The sequence below is a fragment of the Chiroxiphia lanceolata genome, chromosome 16 (genome assembly GCF_009829145.1).
Source record: "Chiroxiphia lanceolata isolate bChiLan1 chromosome 16, bChiLan1.pri, whole genome shotgun sequence".
Classification (NCBI taxonomy): Eukaryota; Metazoa; Chordata; class Aves; order Passeriformes; family Pipridae; genus Chiroxiphia; species Chiroxiphia lanceolata.
In genome coordinates, this window is record NC_045652.1 from 13,033,075 (window position 1) to 13,049,017 (window position 15,943).

A 15,943-nucleotide genomic window follows, 5' to 3' on the forward strand; every position below is an offset into this window, starting at 1 on the left:
TGTGGGATGAATCTCCCCCTTCAGCAAGCCTTGGCAAACAGTTTGGGGGTAATAAAGCTGTATTGCGACGGAATCTCCATTTCACAGCATCATGGGATTTGGCGGGGTGTGATGACAACCTTGGAAGTGTCCAAGGCCAGGTTGGACAGGGTTTGGAGCAATAGTGGGAGATGTCCGTGCCCAGGGGTGGAACTGTATGAGCTTTAAGGTCCCTTACAACCCAAAATTCTGTGATCCTGTGGTGCGGCAGCAAAAGGCCACCGAGCCCAGAATCCTGCCATGGGGCGGGCGCTCCCCTGCCCCACAGAAAGCCCCAGGAGCACATCGGTTTGGGGCGGGGGGTGTTCCCCAGGTGACCCAGCGCTCTGACCCGGCACACGGAGCGGTTTAACCGCCGGGCTCCGGCCCCTCAGGCGGGGCCGCTCCCTCACGCCGGGGCTGCGCTGCCCGCCCTACCCCGCAGGCGGCGCCGCGCGGCCGCCGTTGCCGCCCCCGCCCCGCGCCCGGGACCGCGGCGGGGCGGCCGCGCCCGGCGGAGCGGCCGGGGGGAGGCGGCGGCCGGCGCGGCTCCCGCCCCGCCCCGCGTCCTCGCCATCCCCGCCCCGCCGGCCCCGCCCCGGAGGCCGGCACGCTGGCTCGCTCGCTGCCGGGGAACATGGCCGAAGTCGGGGAGGACAGCAGTGGGGCGCGGGCTCTGCTGGCGCTGCGCTCGGCGCCCTGCAGCCCCGCCGCCGCGCCCCCTCCCGGGCCGCCGCCCCCGGCCGCGCCGCCCGCCGCCTGCGCCGGGCCGGTGCTGGCGCGGCTGCAGGGCCGCGAGTTCGAGTTCCTCATGCGGCAGCCGGCCGTCACCATAGGCCGCAACTCCTCGCAAGGGTCGGTGGACGTCAACATGGGGCACTCCAGCTTCATCTCGCGGCGGCACCTGCAGCTCAGCTTCCAGGAGCCGCACTTCTACCTGCGCTGCCTCGGCAAGAACGGCGTCTTCGTGGACGGCGCCTTCCAGCGCCGCGGCGGCCCGGCCCTGCAGCTCCCGCCGCAGTGAGTGCCGGGGGCCGGGGGCGGCGGGGCCGGGCCCGCTCCGGGGGGCAGGGACGGCCCGAGGGGTCGGACGGGGACCCTCCGCCCCGGGGAGGGGACGCGGGGCTGGGCGGAGAGGGGACTCCCAGGAAGGGTGTGAGGGGTCCCTCGCCCCCACCAAGGGGCTGCGAAGTGCCCCCGCGCAGGGGATGGGGGTCTGTCAGGGCCTAAGGTGACGGTGAGGGGGCCCCCGCTGATGAAGGAGACAGTAAAGGATCCCCCTTGCCCACCAAGGGCCTGCAGGTCTACCTCTGAAGAAGTTGGAGGGCTTCAGGTGATGGTGAGGGGCCACAGGTGATAAGGGGCTTGTGAGAGATCCCCCTGCTCACCTTCGCGGTGAGGGTCCCCTCGCTTGAGGTTGGTCACGGTGGGTGAGGGACACTCAGCTGATGGAGGGCCTGAGGTGGCGGTGAGGGATGTCTGCCTGGAGAAAGCCAGGGGGTCCACCTCAACTTTAGCAGGGGATGTCCTTACCTTCGCTGCCATCTATGCCTGAGAAAGGGGATGATGTTCATTGGGACTGGGGCTGCTCCCTCTGAGGGAGCCGTGTCTGGGCAAAAAGTGTGAGCCCCTCGCTGCAGGCTGTCGCCCAGAGTCATCATCCTCCATGCCCGCCTGCCAACAGGCTCATGTTCAACTGGTGGACCTTAAGGGGTTTCAAAAAGACAAATCAGTGAAGAAGGACTCAGTCAGCTAGAACGTGCTACGCCCAGGGCTTGTCTTCCCTGGAAAAGATCTAGTGGAAAAAGTTGGAAACCACTTTGCCAGAGTGCTTATTTAAGGATTGGCAAGTTGGGTGTTCTTCCTGGTGTTTCTCTGAGGCAACAGAAAAATGAAGGAGTCAGGTCAGGCCAGGGGTGATGCTGTTCCCAAGGACTCGTGGACAGCAGGTGTCCAAGGTGTATTTCCGTCCTTGAGGAAGGGGAGAGGGCTACGGGAGGGTTTCTGTGCTAGCAGGGAGGTGGTTGTCCGTGCTCTGTTAAACTCTCTTGCAGAAAGAAGAACGAGGTTGACATTAATCTATTTCTTCCTCTGAAAACATTGTTTATGTTTGCTGAGCACTGTCCAGCGACTGCAGTGCTTCGCCCCAGGGCAGCAGCGTGGTGCTGGTGGGTGATGTAATTCCTGCCTGCATCTCTTCAGGTTGTACCAGGCAGACTGTGTCTAATGCCATCTCTGAGTGAAAATGCCCTGTAAAGTCAGGAGATTGGGGGTTTGTTGTTTGTATAAAACATCTGTTTTCACCTGTCACGTTTTGGCTTTGGTACTGTTTACCTCCAGCACCAGGGTCCTGGAGTTACCCCTCGCTCACTAGCCTGTAGCTCAAGGGAGGGTTTTTTAATTACTCATTTCCTCTGCAGGCTGCTTCATTTTGTACTTAGTAATTTAGTTATAACTCCCTAGCTGCTCGTTCTCTGAGGCATTTTGGTTTGTAACGTGTTTCATTTTCTAAAAGAGATGTCCTTTAGTGTCTCTTTAATTAATCTGGCTGTGTAAAACAAGACCACCCGAAGCCCAGGGCATTTCTGTTGTCATTCCCTCTGGCTCTGGGTTTATCTGTGCAAGCTCTCTCCTCCCTGCCATTCTATTTCTTCACTTGGTTAATCATAAGCATTGTGATAGAAAACTCTCTCAGGCAGCAACTTGGTTGCATATTTCTCTCCACTTTGCTCGTGACTTCTGGAGTGGGAATGATAGTTTTCCTTCTTCATTGCTTTAGAGTTTAATGTTCAGTTATGAACTCTGCACAATAAGACATCCTCTTAGCTTGACCGCTGTTTGAGCTACATAAATAAACTTGATGCTCCTCCCTTTCTGACTTCCAGAGTAGGAAAATGTTTTGCATCAATCTAAAGGAATTTGCCCCCTTGCTTCTAACAGGTAAACAATTCCTTACTGGTCAGTCAAGGGTTTGTAACCCAGACCAGGAAAAAGAAAATCCTGTTGAAGCTTGGTATACACAGTCTTGATTGAGGCTTTAAACTGTCTACTGTTATCTTGTTATGTCCACTCTTGAAAAATCAGACAATTCCCTCCCAGTCACCCTGCTGCACACACACAGAGACACACACATATCTCCCCTCCTCAGTAAACATAAAGTGCTGGCTGGTGCCATTTCTTTTCTGTGAAGAATCCTGTGTGCTTACTGCCAGCTCATGTTGTCAAAAGGAGGACAAAGTGAGGACAGGTTGTAGTACACAGCCTTTGCAGAAGAAATTGTGAATTGTCCTGTATGTTGTGGTAACACTCCTGCCCTGTTTCATACAGCCCCACCTTCTCTGTGTACCAGCAGAATGTACAGTTTATGTTACATTTCAGGAATTAATGGTCATTCCATTAATTTAGAGGGAGGTCCTTGTGATGTGGGGAGCTCTTGCTGTAATATTTTAAGAACCAGTGGTTTGGATAGTTGCCCCCCTTTCTTCCCCCCACCTGCAAAGGACGGCAGAAATGTGCAAAGTCCTGTTTCTTTTGGACCACTGCAGTCACTGCTGCCATTATGTTACATGCAAAGGAAATGCTTGTGCATCATGAGATCATGAATGGAAGCAGAGGGTTCCAGGAAAAAGTGCCTTTCAGCTGTAATTCATAGTATTTGTTAAAAAATAGATTCTGAGCTCATAAATTCTCTTTCTGAGGTTTCTTCTCGCTTCACTATTTCTGTATAAAACTTCTCTTTGTGAAGTTCTAAGTTTAGAAGTAGTTATTCCTGAAATGTGCAGAGGATGTTGTCAGGAGGGGTGGGGAAGGGAGGAAAGAGGAAGAGTTTGAGACCTCTCTTGAAGACTCTACGTACCTCCTGTCTCAACAGACCTGTTCAAAATCAAGGGCCTTCAAAAAGCTTCGTATCACTTCCTCCATCAGCATCGTGTGTACATTTAATCTGCTGCAACCAGGATTTTACTGCTGGGCAGGAGTATCATATTCCACAGCTGTGTTGTTATGGGAGGTTGTATTTCACAGATGTGATGACATAACTGTAAAGCATAATTAAACAATAATGACCAACAAAGAGGGCTTTTCCTAGAGGTTAATGACAGTCAGGAGCAAAGTGGATGGAAGAGTGGAGGGCCCACGGTACAGCTGAAGACCCTTAATCAGTTTAATTAATAAGTGCCACACTACAGCAGGCATTGCAAATCTAAATCAAGATGAAATTATGGAAGTACTTACATCAAAACTAAGTGCTTCAAATCAAATTAAGGATTGCTAGAAACTCTTCTTTTATCTTGTGATGGTTTTTTAGCTGGGCTAGTGGGAGCTGGAAATCAGCAGATAAATATCTTGGTATTTTTCTATAAAAAAGAGAGAAACTCAAAATTATCAGGAGGATGTGCACTAGATTTCAAAAACTATTAATACCAGCAAAAGTATAAGAGCAGGAACTCTTATCTGGAGTACTTTTTTCTGTTGAAGACAGCAATTTCTTCAAATTTACAGTGTTACCAGATGTTTACAGGATCGGGTTAATGCTGAATTATTAACATTGTTGTCTTCAAATGTGATTCAATTTTTAAAATAAGTAACAGTTACAAGTTAGAGACTTCTGGTAACTAAAATAAGCTTTTGATTGATTTATTTATTTTTCTACCTCAGAACCAAAGGAACTGAAACAGTTGAAAGTTAAACTTGCTAACCTGAATTTTAAGCAGCTCTGGGTCAGGTCTTCAAATGCTCCTAAATACAAAAGTTCTATTGACTAAAACCTGCAAATATTGCTTGAGCATAGCCTGATAATGGCACTTGAGCTTTTTGAACTGGGAGCTCGATAGGTTGGAAAACGGTGCTTGTCTGGGAGTGTTTCATGGGATATTTGCTTATTGCTTCTGTGACCGTTTTGAATTTTTGCAGTAGCACAATTAATGGAGCCTGAAGTTGGTCTTTTTCAGTGTAAATGGATTCTTCCAGTATGAGATTTCAAAGCATAAAAACAAGTTTTTAAACATGTAGCTCTTTTAGTGTTTAGGAAATGGAAGAAATAAATGGAGGAGCTTTTTTAGTTCGAGCATAAATACAAGGGAAGTAAATATATGAACGCATGAAATAAAATTAAAACATGGAGTTAAAATAAAAAAATTTATTATGTATATAAGCCCCAGTATAAATTGAAAACTTACCATGCATGTGAAGTTTTATTAAGAGCATGCTGCTTTATTTATAATGGGATTTTTCCTAGGCACTTGATAAACTTGACAAAAATAAATAGCCCAATACTCTGACCACATATCAAGGTGCTGATCCTGCAGAATTTTACATGTGCATTAATCTTTCTGTGTTGTGAGTACACAAGTTCCCTTCAGCATCTGGGTAGTGAAGGTGTCTCTGCAACTGGGCTTTAGTAACCGAGCAGAAAACGGAGAGTCAGATCCAGTTTCTAAGGGACACGACTGTACAGTCTGTTAGCCAGTAACTCAAGGCACTGATTCAAGTTAAAAAAAAAAAAAAAAGACATATGCTAGAAAAATGGAGATATGCACAATGTATGTCAGTGTTTTGGTGACCTCACCAGCCACTCACCCTCTGTTCTTGTGGTACGAGGGAGGGTGTCCTCACATCTCGGAGGGAGCTGCCTGCCGTATGTACACACACCAAGGAAACGCCTTGACCACATAACCACCACTACAGAACTAGTTGTTTCTAAAGTGCTGCATATGTATGTTGTCTCTGGTAACTCCTCAGGTAGTTTTACTTCTTAAATATTGCATAATCTGCATTTGCAACCATTTTTTTTTGTTCTTTGTTTGAAATGCGTTGTTTGCTGTGCTACAACTTGTGGATGGTGGTTTTGCTCTCCCTAGAAACTCTTTAAAGATTTGCTTTCTTAGTGCTTCGTCTTCTATTTTTCATGCTCTTACTTAATTTCAAAGACTGTCTTTGAGAACAGGTTTTTTTGTTGCACAGCAAGATGTGATAAAGGATTACTTGATTTTAATTACGGAATTCGTGTCAAGTAATAATTTTTGGCTAAGCAGCTCAATTTGTCATGAGTTATATTAAACATTTAAGGAAAGTTTCTCTCATGTGAAACTGCTGCTCAATTTGTTGGTTCAAAAATAGCTGTGCTGTAAGTCAGGCTGTGAATATAAACTAAGGCTATGCAAAACTCAGTGTATGTCCTTATGGATTCTTTTAAACCAGGCTTGGTTCAGCTTAGCTGATGTGTTGATAATGAAAAGATTAATTTAACAAGAACATGCCGCACTTGTCTTGTACATTTTTGTGCAGAGCCTCAGCTATAAAGGCTAAAATGTAGATTCAAGTTGTGCTGGTGTAACTTCTTTGTGTTTGCCAACTCATGTATCCTTAGCTGACTGTGGGATCCTTCCAGTTGGTACTGTTGTGTTTTTATATAAATCTAGGGGATAAATGAGTGTGGAGGTTTTTTGCTTTTATGAAAACGGGAATAAAAATGATGAAATCTGTAGTAATTCATATCTTAAGTTATTTTGGTGCCAGCTGTGTGAGCATCTTCCCTGTAGAGCATCTGTTTTGACTTCTGGTAACAAATCAAAATAACGCTGTTGACTTTTTTTTTCTCCCCCTCTCCAGAAAACGGGATAGGCAGCCTTGCACTGAATAACTGAAAGCAGAAATGACAACCAGATTAATGTGATTGTTTTCTTTGTAAGCAAGCTCCTAGTAACTGCTCCGAAAGCCATTTGGCGTCAGAGCTGTTCTGTGGGACCCCAAATTCTCTTGCTCGGTGTTGCAGTTTCCTGGAGGAGTAGATGTGGCAACAGGATGTTGGTAGAGAACAGGAAACTACTTGAATTTGCCACTTATGCCATGCAAATAAAGGCTCATTACTGGCCCAGGTGTGGTAATTAGTGTCTGTTATTGACAGCAGTTTGTGCAGATTGCAGAGGGCTGAGCTTGGAGCTCGGGGAGGGTGTTTGGGGGGGCTGCTCTGTGGCAGGGTGGGGTGACAGAGGGGACACAGGCTGGTGAGGTGCTTGTTAAACCACTCTGAGATCTGACAGCTCCAGCTGGCTTTCCTATTCAGGGTGGATCTCTACGAGCACTCAGCTCCATATCAGCTCCTCTGACATGTGGTGATTTACTCTGAGCTCCCTGTAGCTCTAGTGAGTGTCTGGGTGTTCTGCTGTCAGAGCCAAGGGGCACCTTAGCCAGAAATGCTTCACAGACCAGGCTTCACCTTACTGCTGCTTAGATGTGGATGAGCCAGCCTTCCCTCCCCAGTCCAAGTGGAAATGTGGTTTAAAAAAGAAAAATCATGCACGTTTGAGCTGGTGATGTTAATGAAAAGGGAGAAAAATTCTCATTTGCTTTTAGTACAGATTCTTTCCTCTCCTTAACAGCAGTCCAGAGCACAGAGGCCTCTCTCACACTTAGCCATGCCCAACACCAGCTTTGTTTTGTTCTCTTTGGTTCAGTCCCCATGCATCTGCGAGTTTCCTGAGGTTGCAGAATCAAGGCTAGGATATCCACTTCAGGATTCCTGCTTTAAAGAAAGGAAAGTATGAAAGGTAAACGTGCTGTAGAGCTTAGTCTGTAGTGTATTAGGTGGTTAAGGTCTTTGTTCTCTTAAACTTGCATATATTTTGTAGCAAATGCCTGAGCAGTCCACTGAGATTGTGCAGTGTTTTCTGATCGGTAAACTTAGGTAAAAATGTTGGTTTGTGCATCTGAAAATGGCTGGTCTGGTGTAACAGACTGCAAGACTGAAACCAAGAAAAATGTGGAGCTGAAGGTCTGGGTGTCACTTTGCAGTGTTTTGTTTTGGGTTTGGTTTTTTTTTTTTGGACAAACCTATAATATGAAAAAGTGAAGCATTTTTTTTGTCTCCTGAATGTGGGCTGTAAAAAGACATCTTGATGTACTTCCAGACATGGTTAATCGACTAATTGTGAGTACAAATTATTGTCTGGTCTTAATGCATTCACTTCAGTCAATAATTCAGTATTAATCACTGAACAGTTTTGTCAAGTATTTACAAGTTTCCCTATTTCAGTTGACTGCAGACTCCTCATAGGAGCAGATTGATGAGGTGCTTATAGAGCAGATTAATTTCTTGCTTAAGTAAATGTGAGTGAAAATTTCCATCCAACAGTATATTCTTTGTTTTCATATTACAAATACAATTTTCCTAATGTCTATTCACTCTTGTCCACAAATGTTTTTCGCTAGTAATTCACATCTTTGGTTTCTTCAGAACAGCTCAGTAAATGCATGTGTGCATTCCCTCTGCATGGCACTTAATTTTTATGAAATACATATTTTATTGGACAGTAAAACATTTAAGTATCTTAATGGCCTAATTAATACTCTGTATCCACTTCTGTCATGTATTTTGCTCTTCGTTATCCTACTGCTCCTTTTTTCATGTCCTCGTGCATTTTTTATCATAAAAATTTCAAGCAATCTTGAGAGAGCAATCTATTAGAAGGCTGTTCTTTGAATATTCAGCAACTCTAAGATTTGATTGATAGTCCCTTCCCTCCCATCCTGTCTATTTTTAGTAATTTAAAAGCGAGTTTAATTTCTCGGGTTGTCGTTTGTTGTGTATGCGCAATTTACCTTGGTGGTTTTCCTCCCTCCTTTAAATGTACCAGATATGTAATTTTCATGTTCTTTGAGGACATCTTGTCAGTTTGGGAAAAATAATGTAGACGTTAATTGGGAGCTCTGCCTTAGCTGAGGGAGCAAAGATGGACAGTCTTTGTCTGGATCTGTTAATACATGCTGTGTGATTAGGATAGGAGGAGAAATGGAAGAAAACTTTAAGCACATTGTCGCCACTTATCCTTTTTCGAGAATCTTCTAGCATAAGAGCCTGTTTTCATGTACAAGTACAATCCACTCCATTTTTTAGAACAGAATGAGGAGACAAAAAGCCTTGCAGAGGTGGTGTAAGCTCTGTGGAAAAGGATGTCCCCTCCCTTTCTCTCTGAAATACAACATTGTAGCTGTACCCCTTTTTTCTGCTTCTTGCCATTTCAAGGAGAGCCTTGGGAAGTCTTCCCACACAAACTGGTTTAATCTTCTGTCTCCCTTAAGGCCACATACAGAAGCCACCAACACTTTGTCTAAGCAGGACTGGACTCCCTGCAGAGCCAGTTTGTGCACTTGCTAAAGGAATTGTTCTTGAGCAACTTGAGGCCTTTCCTCTCTCGAGGGCATAAGAACTCTGGACTCTTACACGCTCAGAATCCTGAGTGCGTGGGAGGAGAAAAGGACTAGACACAGAAAGCAAATTTTGTTTCCACCTGATGGGTAGACCAAAAATGACTTTGCTTTTCATATTCAGTTTGAGGCGTAGCCCAGACTAGCGAGGGCAGGCTCTTGGTGTGGGAGATGTGCCAACTGCTATTTATTTATTGATCTGGTTCCGTTTTTAATTGTCCCCTGGCTGGTGTGACGTGGTGTACCTTGGGTTGGCCTCCTGCCCACCGTGCGTAAAGGGGTGTTGACTGTCAACAAGCCTGGCAATTGGGTGGCTTTGCCTCCTTCTACCTCGTCCATTCAGCTGGATAATTACTGCATCTCTTCTTTTCCCATGTCTCCCTGTCTAACAGCTGTCTAACCAGCCAAGCCATAACGAAACTGTTTTAGCCCTGGGAAGACCTGCAAAGGAAGTCAAAGGCTATGCTGCTAATGTGAAGTTGTCTTCAGGCATAGGAATTCTTAGGAGAAAATTCCTGATGTGTCGTGGTTCCTGGCGTTTTTTTTTCTCTGTGTGTTTTGTGTAAACAAGGCATATGCAAACTGGCTGTTGGAAATAGGCACAATCCAGTAGTTTAGACTTGCACGTCGTCTGTTTACAATTGAACTTCCCAGCTCAATGTCACTGCAAACGGCCATGGGATGAACTTAGGAAACAAAATTTGTTTTGATGGACAGTGATTCCACATCTGAGCTCTCTTGTCACCAAGTGGGTGCATCCTCTTCTCCAAGTGCCTATGGTTTCTTCTCAGTTTCCTCCTGCCTTGTGCTCCACCACATAGTATTGCAAATGTGAGAAATCCTATTAAAAAAACCCAGAGAAGGGCCAGAATCCTCTCTCCCGAAAAGCTGATATTGCAAACTATGAAGTACATATTCTCTAGGTAAGGTAGTACCTAAGATATCTTCATCAGTTAAACTAAAATGTCCCTAATTCTATATACTGAAGCAAAGGAAGCGGAGCACTAAAATATGCCAGCAATGTAACAAGCTAACACACTAAAATTTTCTTGATGTAAAAATAGTGAAACCACTGTGGTGACAACTTCTTCATGTGCTGTTGTTTTGCAACAGTCACTGTCACTTAAGATGTTTAAGCTTCTCTCAAGAAGAAACCCCTCAGCACAGTTGTATGTGCTGGCAGGATTTAAAACACCTTAGTAATCTTGGGATTGTTTTATATTGTTTGCCATCTTAGCCACATCCTGCTAGGTGGTCTTTCACAAGCCAATCCAGTACATCATCATCTCCTGAATCACAGTAAAATTATTCTCTTTTCCTCTTCTTTAGCAGGAGGGAATTTTGTACCTCTTCTAACCTTTATTTTCAATGTCAGTATTTTGAAGGCTGCAGGTAAATGTCACTTTGCAGATGTTTGTGTGAGAGGCTCCCTGTTGCCCCAAATGTTTATTTGGCTCCAAGTCTACAAGATGTCAGCTTTTAAAACATTCAAATTACCCTCAGAGCTGTTTTAAAACAGTAATCCTGGCTTCCTCTACTGGGTATTGAATGGATTGTGGAATGTCTTCGGAGGGAGTGGAACGGACTTGTGTGAACATTTTGCAAAGTCTAACTCCATATGGATCGTTTTTTATAATGTACATAAATAGTACATTAGCTCTTTCAAATCACTTTCTAAATGAACTGAACCAGCCTCAAAGGAAAATACATCATAGTCATGCTCTGTGTATTAGAGCCCTCTTAGTCTGATTGAATTCAAAGGTTAGTAGCATCCCACACGCAAGCTTTTTCTGGCATATGTATGTAGAAATTAGGATCTTTTCCTGAGCTTTGCTGAGGTTATTTTGTTTCACACAGCCTTTGCTAATGTCTTTATAGGTAGTTCCCTGGCTTTGGAAGGGTAAGTCTGCTAAATGACTTGTGAGACCTTTCCAGGAATTGGGCTGGCTCCTTGAAAGCAAACCCTACAATGATGAATGACCCATTAGAAGAAAGTTGATGGCACTGTAAATGAGATTTTAAGTGAGAATCAAACTGCTCTAGTGTATCCAGCAAAGATGCTGAAACAAGTGCCTCTTTCCCTGATGGTTATTAGGAGATTTTATGAACTGATAGTTTCAAACAGTTACTTTCTCCTTCTTCTCCAGGGTATAAAAATTTCCAAAAGGATCCAGATACTTGTAGTAATAAAGGAAGAACCTTCTCAAGAAGAATGGGAGTTAGGGTGCAAATAGGGGTAAAACTGAAGTTGCTGCTTGCCTGTGGCAGTGGTGGCCAGATTGTGTGGTGGAAGGGGCAGGATCTGCAGCCAGCTGGAATTTCCGTGGCAGTTGAGCAAAGATTTAAAATTCTTGGTATTGAGTGAGGTATGGAAATTAATAACCAGTGCTACTTGCAGAGGCCAGCTGGGGTTCTGCGCTTAGTTCCATACTGTCACTACATATTTAATTCTTGGTGTACTGCTCAATTTCTTATTGAAAACAGAGCTCTTTGTAGAAGCTGGTATAGGGAAGTTCCTCAGAGCGTGGGTGCAGGTGGGGCTTTTCTTTGGCACTGAGGTAGGTGTTAATTGTGGTTTATGACTGAGGGAGAAACATAGCTGAGTGTTTCTGCCAAGATGAGCAAAGAAGGAAAATAGTTAATATTGACCTTTTTCATTTTAACGAAGATCAGTGGGAGCAGCAGAGGCTTGGAAAGCCTCTCAGAAGGGCTCTTGAATTTCACAGAAGCGGGGAGGGAGCGAGAGATGCTGGCGGTGGCCACGCTCTGCTGAGTCATTTCTTGTGGTCTCTGCTGTGGCAGAATGGAAGCCAGACTTGAGCTCTTATCTTAAGGTTTGTCTTGGAGAAGGGAAAAATTGAGTGTAAATGGAGGCTAGGCAGCCCTTTCTGGTGCAGAGACATTGTGGGTAAATGTGTGTGTGTTACAGAGCTGGTGTTCACCATTTCTGTGACATCTCTGGAAAACAATGTCGGTCAGACTGCTCACTGCCTGCTCCTGGCCACAGTTCAGGAGTCTTGAAGCAGCTGGGGCTACGTGTTGTCAGTGGGGCTGGGAGCTGTGGTTTGGCAGGACTCCCCTAGGACTGGGGAAAGTGGGATATGAGAAATCCTACAGGAAGGTGAGACAGGAAGGCTCCGAGCCCTTGCAAGGGCTGAGCAAAACTTACTCCTGGTCCAAGACTATGCAGTGTGTGCCATTCCAGTCTTCCAGTGTAGAATTTGGTACCTGATGAAGGGTTGGTGTAGGACAAGGGTGGGAAGAGCAGAATATTGAATTAAATACCATCCTGCTTTGTTTCATATGAAGATGCCTTTCATTGTGCCCTTGAATTAACTTAGTGGGACAGCAAGTTAGTGTGGGGGTGGATGGACTAAACCTTATTTGTCACTGTACTGTGTTTTTCCAATAGCATAAAACCTTGGCTGCTGTCAAGCACATGCTTGAAGAATATTTATCCTCACAGAGTGCTTTTTTCTTAAAAGCTTCTGTTCCACTCCACAGTTCAGCGAATTTCATCTGTACTTTAGCTTTGTTTAGTGGGTGTTATCTGATAGGGTTGGGATTTTGTTTTGGTTTAGCTTTCTTCCTTTGAAACATCCCATCAGGATCTAAAATGGAGCTGCTTTAGAACTGAACACTAGGATACGTGTGTGTTTTTTAATATTGTCAGAGTGACAACCAAATAAATGAATTTCTGTGTTCTCTGAATATGCCTCAAACTTTTGGGCATGAAGAGTCCTCCAGTGCTTTGTGGAGATGCTGGCTTAAGACACATTTTAGCTCTTTATCAAAGCAGGAATAACAAGTATGGTGTTGGTTCTTCTAAGATGCACACTGACTTAACAGGACTGAAATTCCCATTTTACAGAGGTCTGTGGAGGCCAATAGCAGCTAGAAGGTGTTCAGAAGTGTTTTAGCTTAAGATCTACTTGTTCTGTTGCCCAGTCTGAACAGCTGTCCAGCCCCATGATAAATGTGATCAAAATCCCAGGAGAGATCCTGTAGTTCCTAAATATATACATTTACCACATAAGCAAGGTGGGCTGCACTTGTGGAGAGAAACAATCGATCCTGCTGCCCCTGTGTTGATTTTCGTGGCTCCAGCATGTGTGGTAAGCAGGAGAAGAGTTAATTTTAGCTTGATTAGCAACACAGAAGGGAATCAAGATGACTGTTGTAAATGGCAGTGGGATGAGATCAATGAGGGTAGTTTATTTCCATGTATCTAAGTGGGTGTTCTAAGCAGTTTAATTTTTCTTTTTTGTTTGTTTTTAGGAGAACTCAAGAATGTTAATGTGTTTAGTCCTTGAAATCCTTCTGGATACTTTAATGTTGTTGCACGGTCACTGTTTTAAATGATTACCAGGTGCATGTGTTCTGTTCCTTAGCAGTTCCTTGTTTCTCTGCTCTCTGTTACCTGGTTCAGCAAGTGGTGAGCGATTCTCGGTACTGGACTCTCCATTTTTCTCCTACTCACCTTTGTTTATATTCTGGAGCATGTTCCAAACCATTTATGATTAAACATTGCTCAAACAGGCAGGTTAAGATATATTGACACAAAGGAGGCTGGGAGGAGGGAGTGGCTGGCTGGTCATCTGTGCCTACTTGCAGCTGGTAGTGATGTTATTGAAGCTGTACACGTGTCTGTGCAGTGGCTGTGGTGTGTCAGAGATGCTGCTGTCCAAAAAGACACTGGTCTCTGTCAGCACAGCCTGTTTTGCTCTGTGTGACACAGTAAAAGCTCAAGCAAGGGAGTTTCTGTAGGTGATGCACTCCTTCCTCTTGAGCTTGGTGTTCTGGGAACATCCCATGGCTCTTGAGCAGGGGACCACTACGTATCTCATGGTGGGAGAGGCTTGCACATCTCCAGGGAGAGAGATCAGGCTTTGAAACGTGGTAATAGGGTTGTGACCTACAGGAGTTTTAAGCATTGATCCGTTTAAAAAAGACACATACAGCTTAAAAGACAACACTGTTATGTGGAAGGCAAGGAGGTTCCAAATGGAAGGCTGGAAGGTGAGCTTTATTTAGGAAAATAAATTTAAATTAAAACACAGAAATATCAGAGTCAAAAAGAGACTGAATTTATTTTAAAAAGTCTTTTCTGAAGCTGAAACAATTTGTTTCCTGGCCCCTCTTAGCCCTGTATAAACTAGAGTTGTTAAATAGCCACACCCTAAAGGTGTCTACATGTAGCATTTTACATTTTCAAGTCACAGATATTGATAATTTTCATGCTTTAGGAAAAAAACTTAAAATGCAGTGTTGACAATATACTAAAAAAATTAACAGATTGATCAGCCTAACATGGAAAGGCATTTTGCACTTATAAGATTTGATGATGTGAGATACACACACATGTTGCACTTAATTTACGTTTTCTCTGAAGATCAAATATTTCTTGGCTGGTGCAGGAATGGTTTCGATAGGATCTAGACCTCCACAGGCTGGAATACCTGATTAGAGCAGCCGTGGTACACAAGCTGTTGTGTGTTATACAGAGTCTCTTAACTCTGTTATTTTTATGTATACAACCACACACACAACAAAATAACATAATAGGCTTGCTGTGTGTTACAGATGGTATCAGGCATCTGCAGTGCTGATAGCAAAACTTTCTGGTGCTGGCAGCCAACCTCATTTCAATAAAAGCATCATTGCTCTCTGTGCCAGCCCACTTCTTCGGTGGCAAACTTTCCTACCTGGTTTTTGATGTCAGGCCACTCGTTCTGACACATAAAACACCTCCCTGTTCCCAAGCTTCAAAATAAACAGCAGCTTTATAGCTAATTTTAGCCTTTAAGGACATCTTAGTAAATGTTCTCTGCACGTCTGTTAACATCTCTGGGAAAGCAACTGCAGGGCTTTTCAGCACTGTCACTGTGCTGAAGGGCAGGATAAGTGAGAGAGACTTGAACTGACTGGCAGAGTGGTGCTGGGTGAAGATGTGGCTTTCCATATGACACACAGAAAAAAAAAAACCTCACTGTAACTCAACTGTGCTCTGAGACATGAAGTTGTTTATAGTAAGGACTAGACAGGAACAGAGCAGCTGCTGTAATGGTGTGGTAGAAGCGGGGCCAGAATTTACCCTTGGGAGCCTTTAATAAAAAACTCAAACAAAACCCCCGCCCAGTATTGCTTAAAAGGTAGATGTCACTGATGCTGCAAATTAATTTATATTGATGTAAAATCACATCTGATCTTTGTGGGTGTAGGTAAGACCTTCCAGGCTCATACATTTCACACTTTGGCAGACCTGAGTTAGATCTTGCGATGCTCCAGCCTGGCTGTGCTCCATGAAATGTGCCCTACGTGCTGCTGAGCTGCACCGTGCTGGTGTGGGAAGGAACAGGAGCACTTGGGAAGGGAGGAGGAATTTGTCTTCTGATAGGGAGCCCTGTGCCCAGCGCTCCTGGTTTGGAGTGAATGGCATATTTTGAAGCTGACTCCAGTGTTTTGAAATGTGAAGCGGAGTGAGGTACAATTACAGCACCACCTCTTTGTTTCTCTGTGCCCACCAATAACGACCATGTTTTCTGGGCATTAGTGTTTAAAAGCTAGTCGTTGTGGTGGGCTTAACAGAGACCCTGATTGAAGTACCAAAACTCTCCCTTAATGGTATTTGTTATAAAAGCCTATTAATTATATTCTTTTGATTGTACCAAGGCTTGGTTTCTGAGGTCATCTTCCTTATCATTTGTCTGGAAATAACTGT

General features: G+C 44.6%; 1 protein-coding gene across 1 annotated transcript in view; it reads left to right on the forward strand.

The window, feature by feature from the left end:
• The first annotated feature begins 549 nt into the window (after positions 1-549).
• FOXK1 (forkhead box K1) overlaps positions 550-15,943 on the forward strand; it is a 55,558-nt gene continuing 40,164 nt past the window's right edge. Inside the window, exon 1 of the mRNA XM_032703909.1 lies at positions 550-1,038. Coding sequence (XP_032559800.1) covers positions 656-1,038 — 383 coding nt within the window. The 5' untranslated portion in view covers positions 550-655. The remainder of the gene's footprint in view (positions 1,039-15,943) is intronic.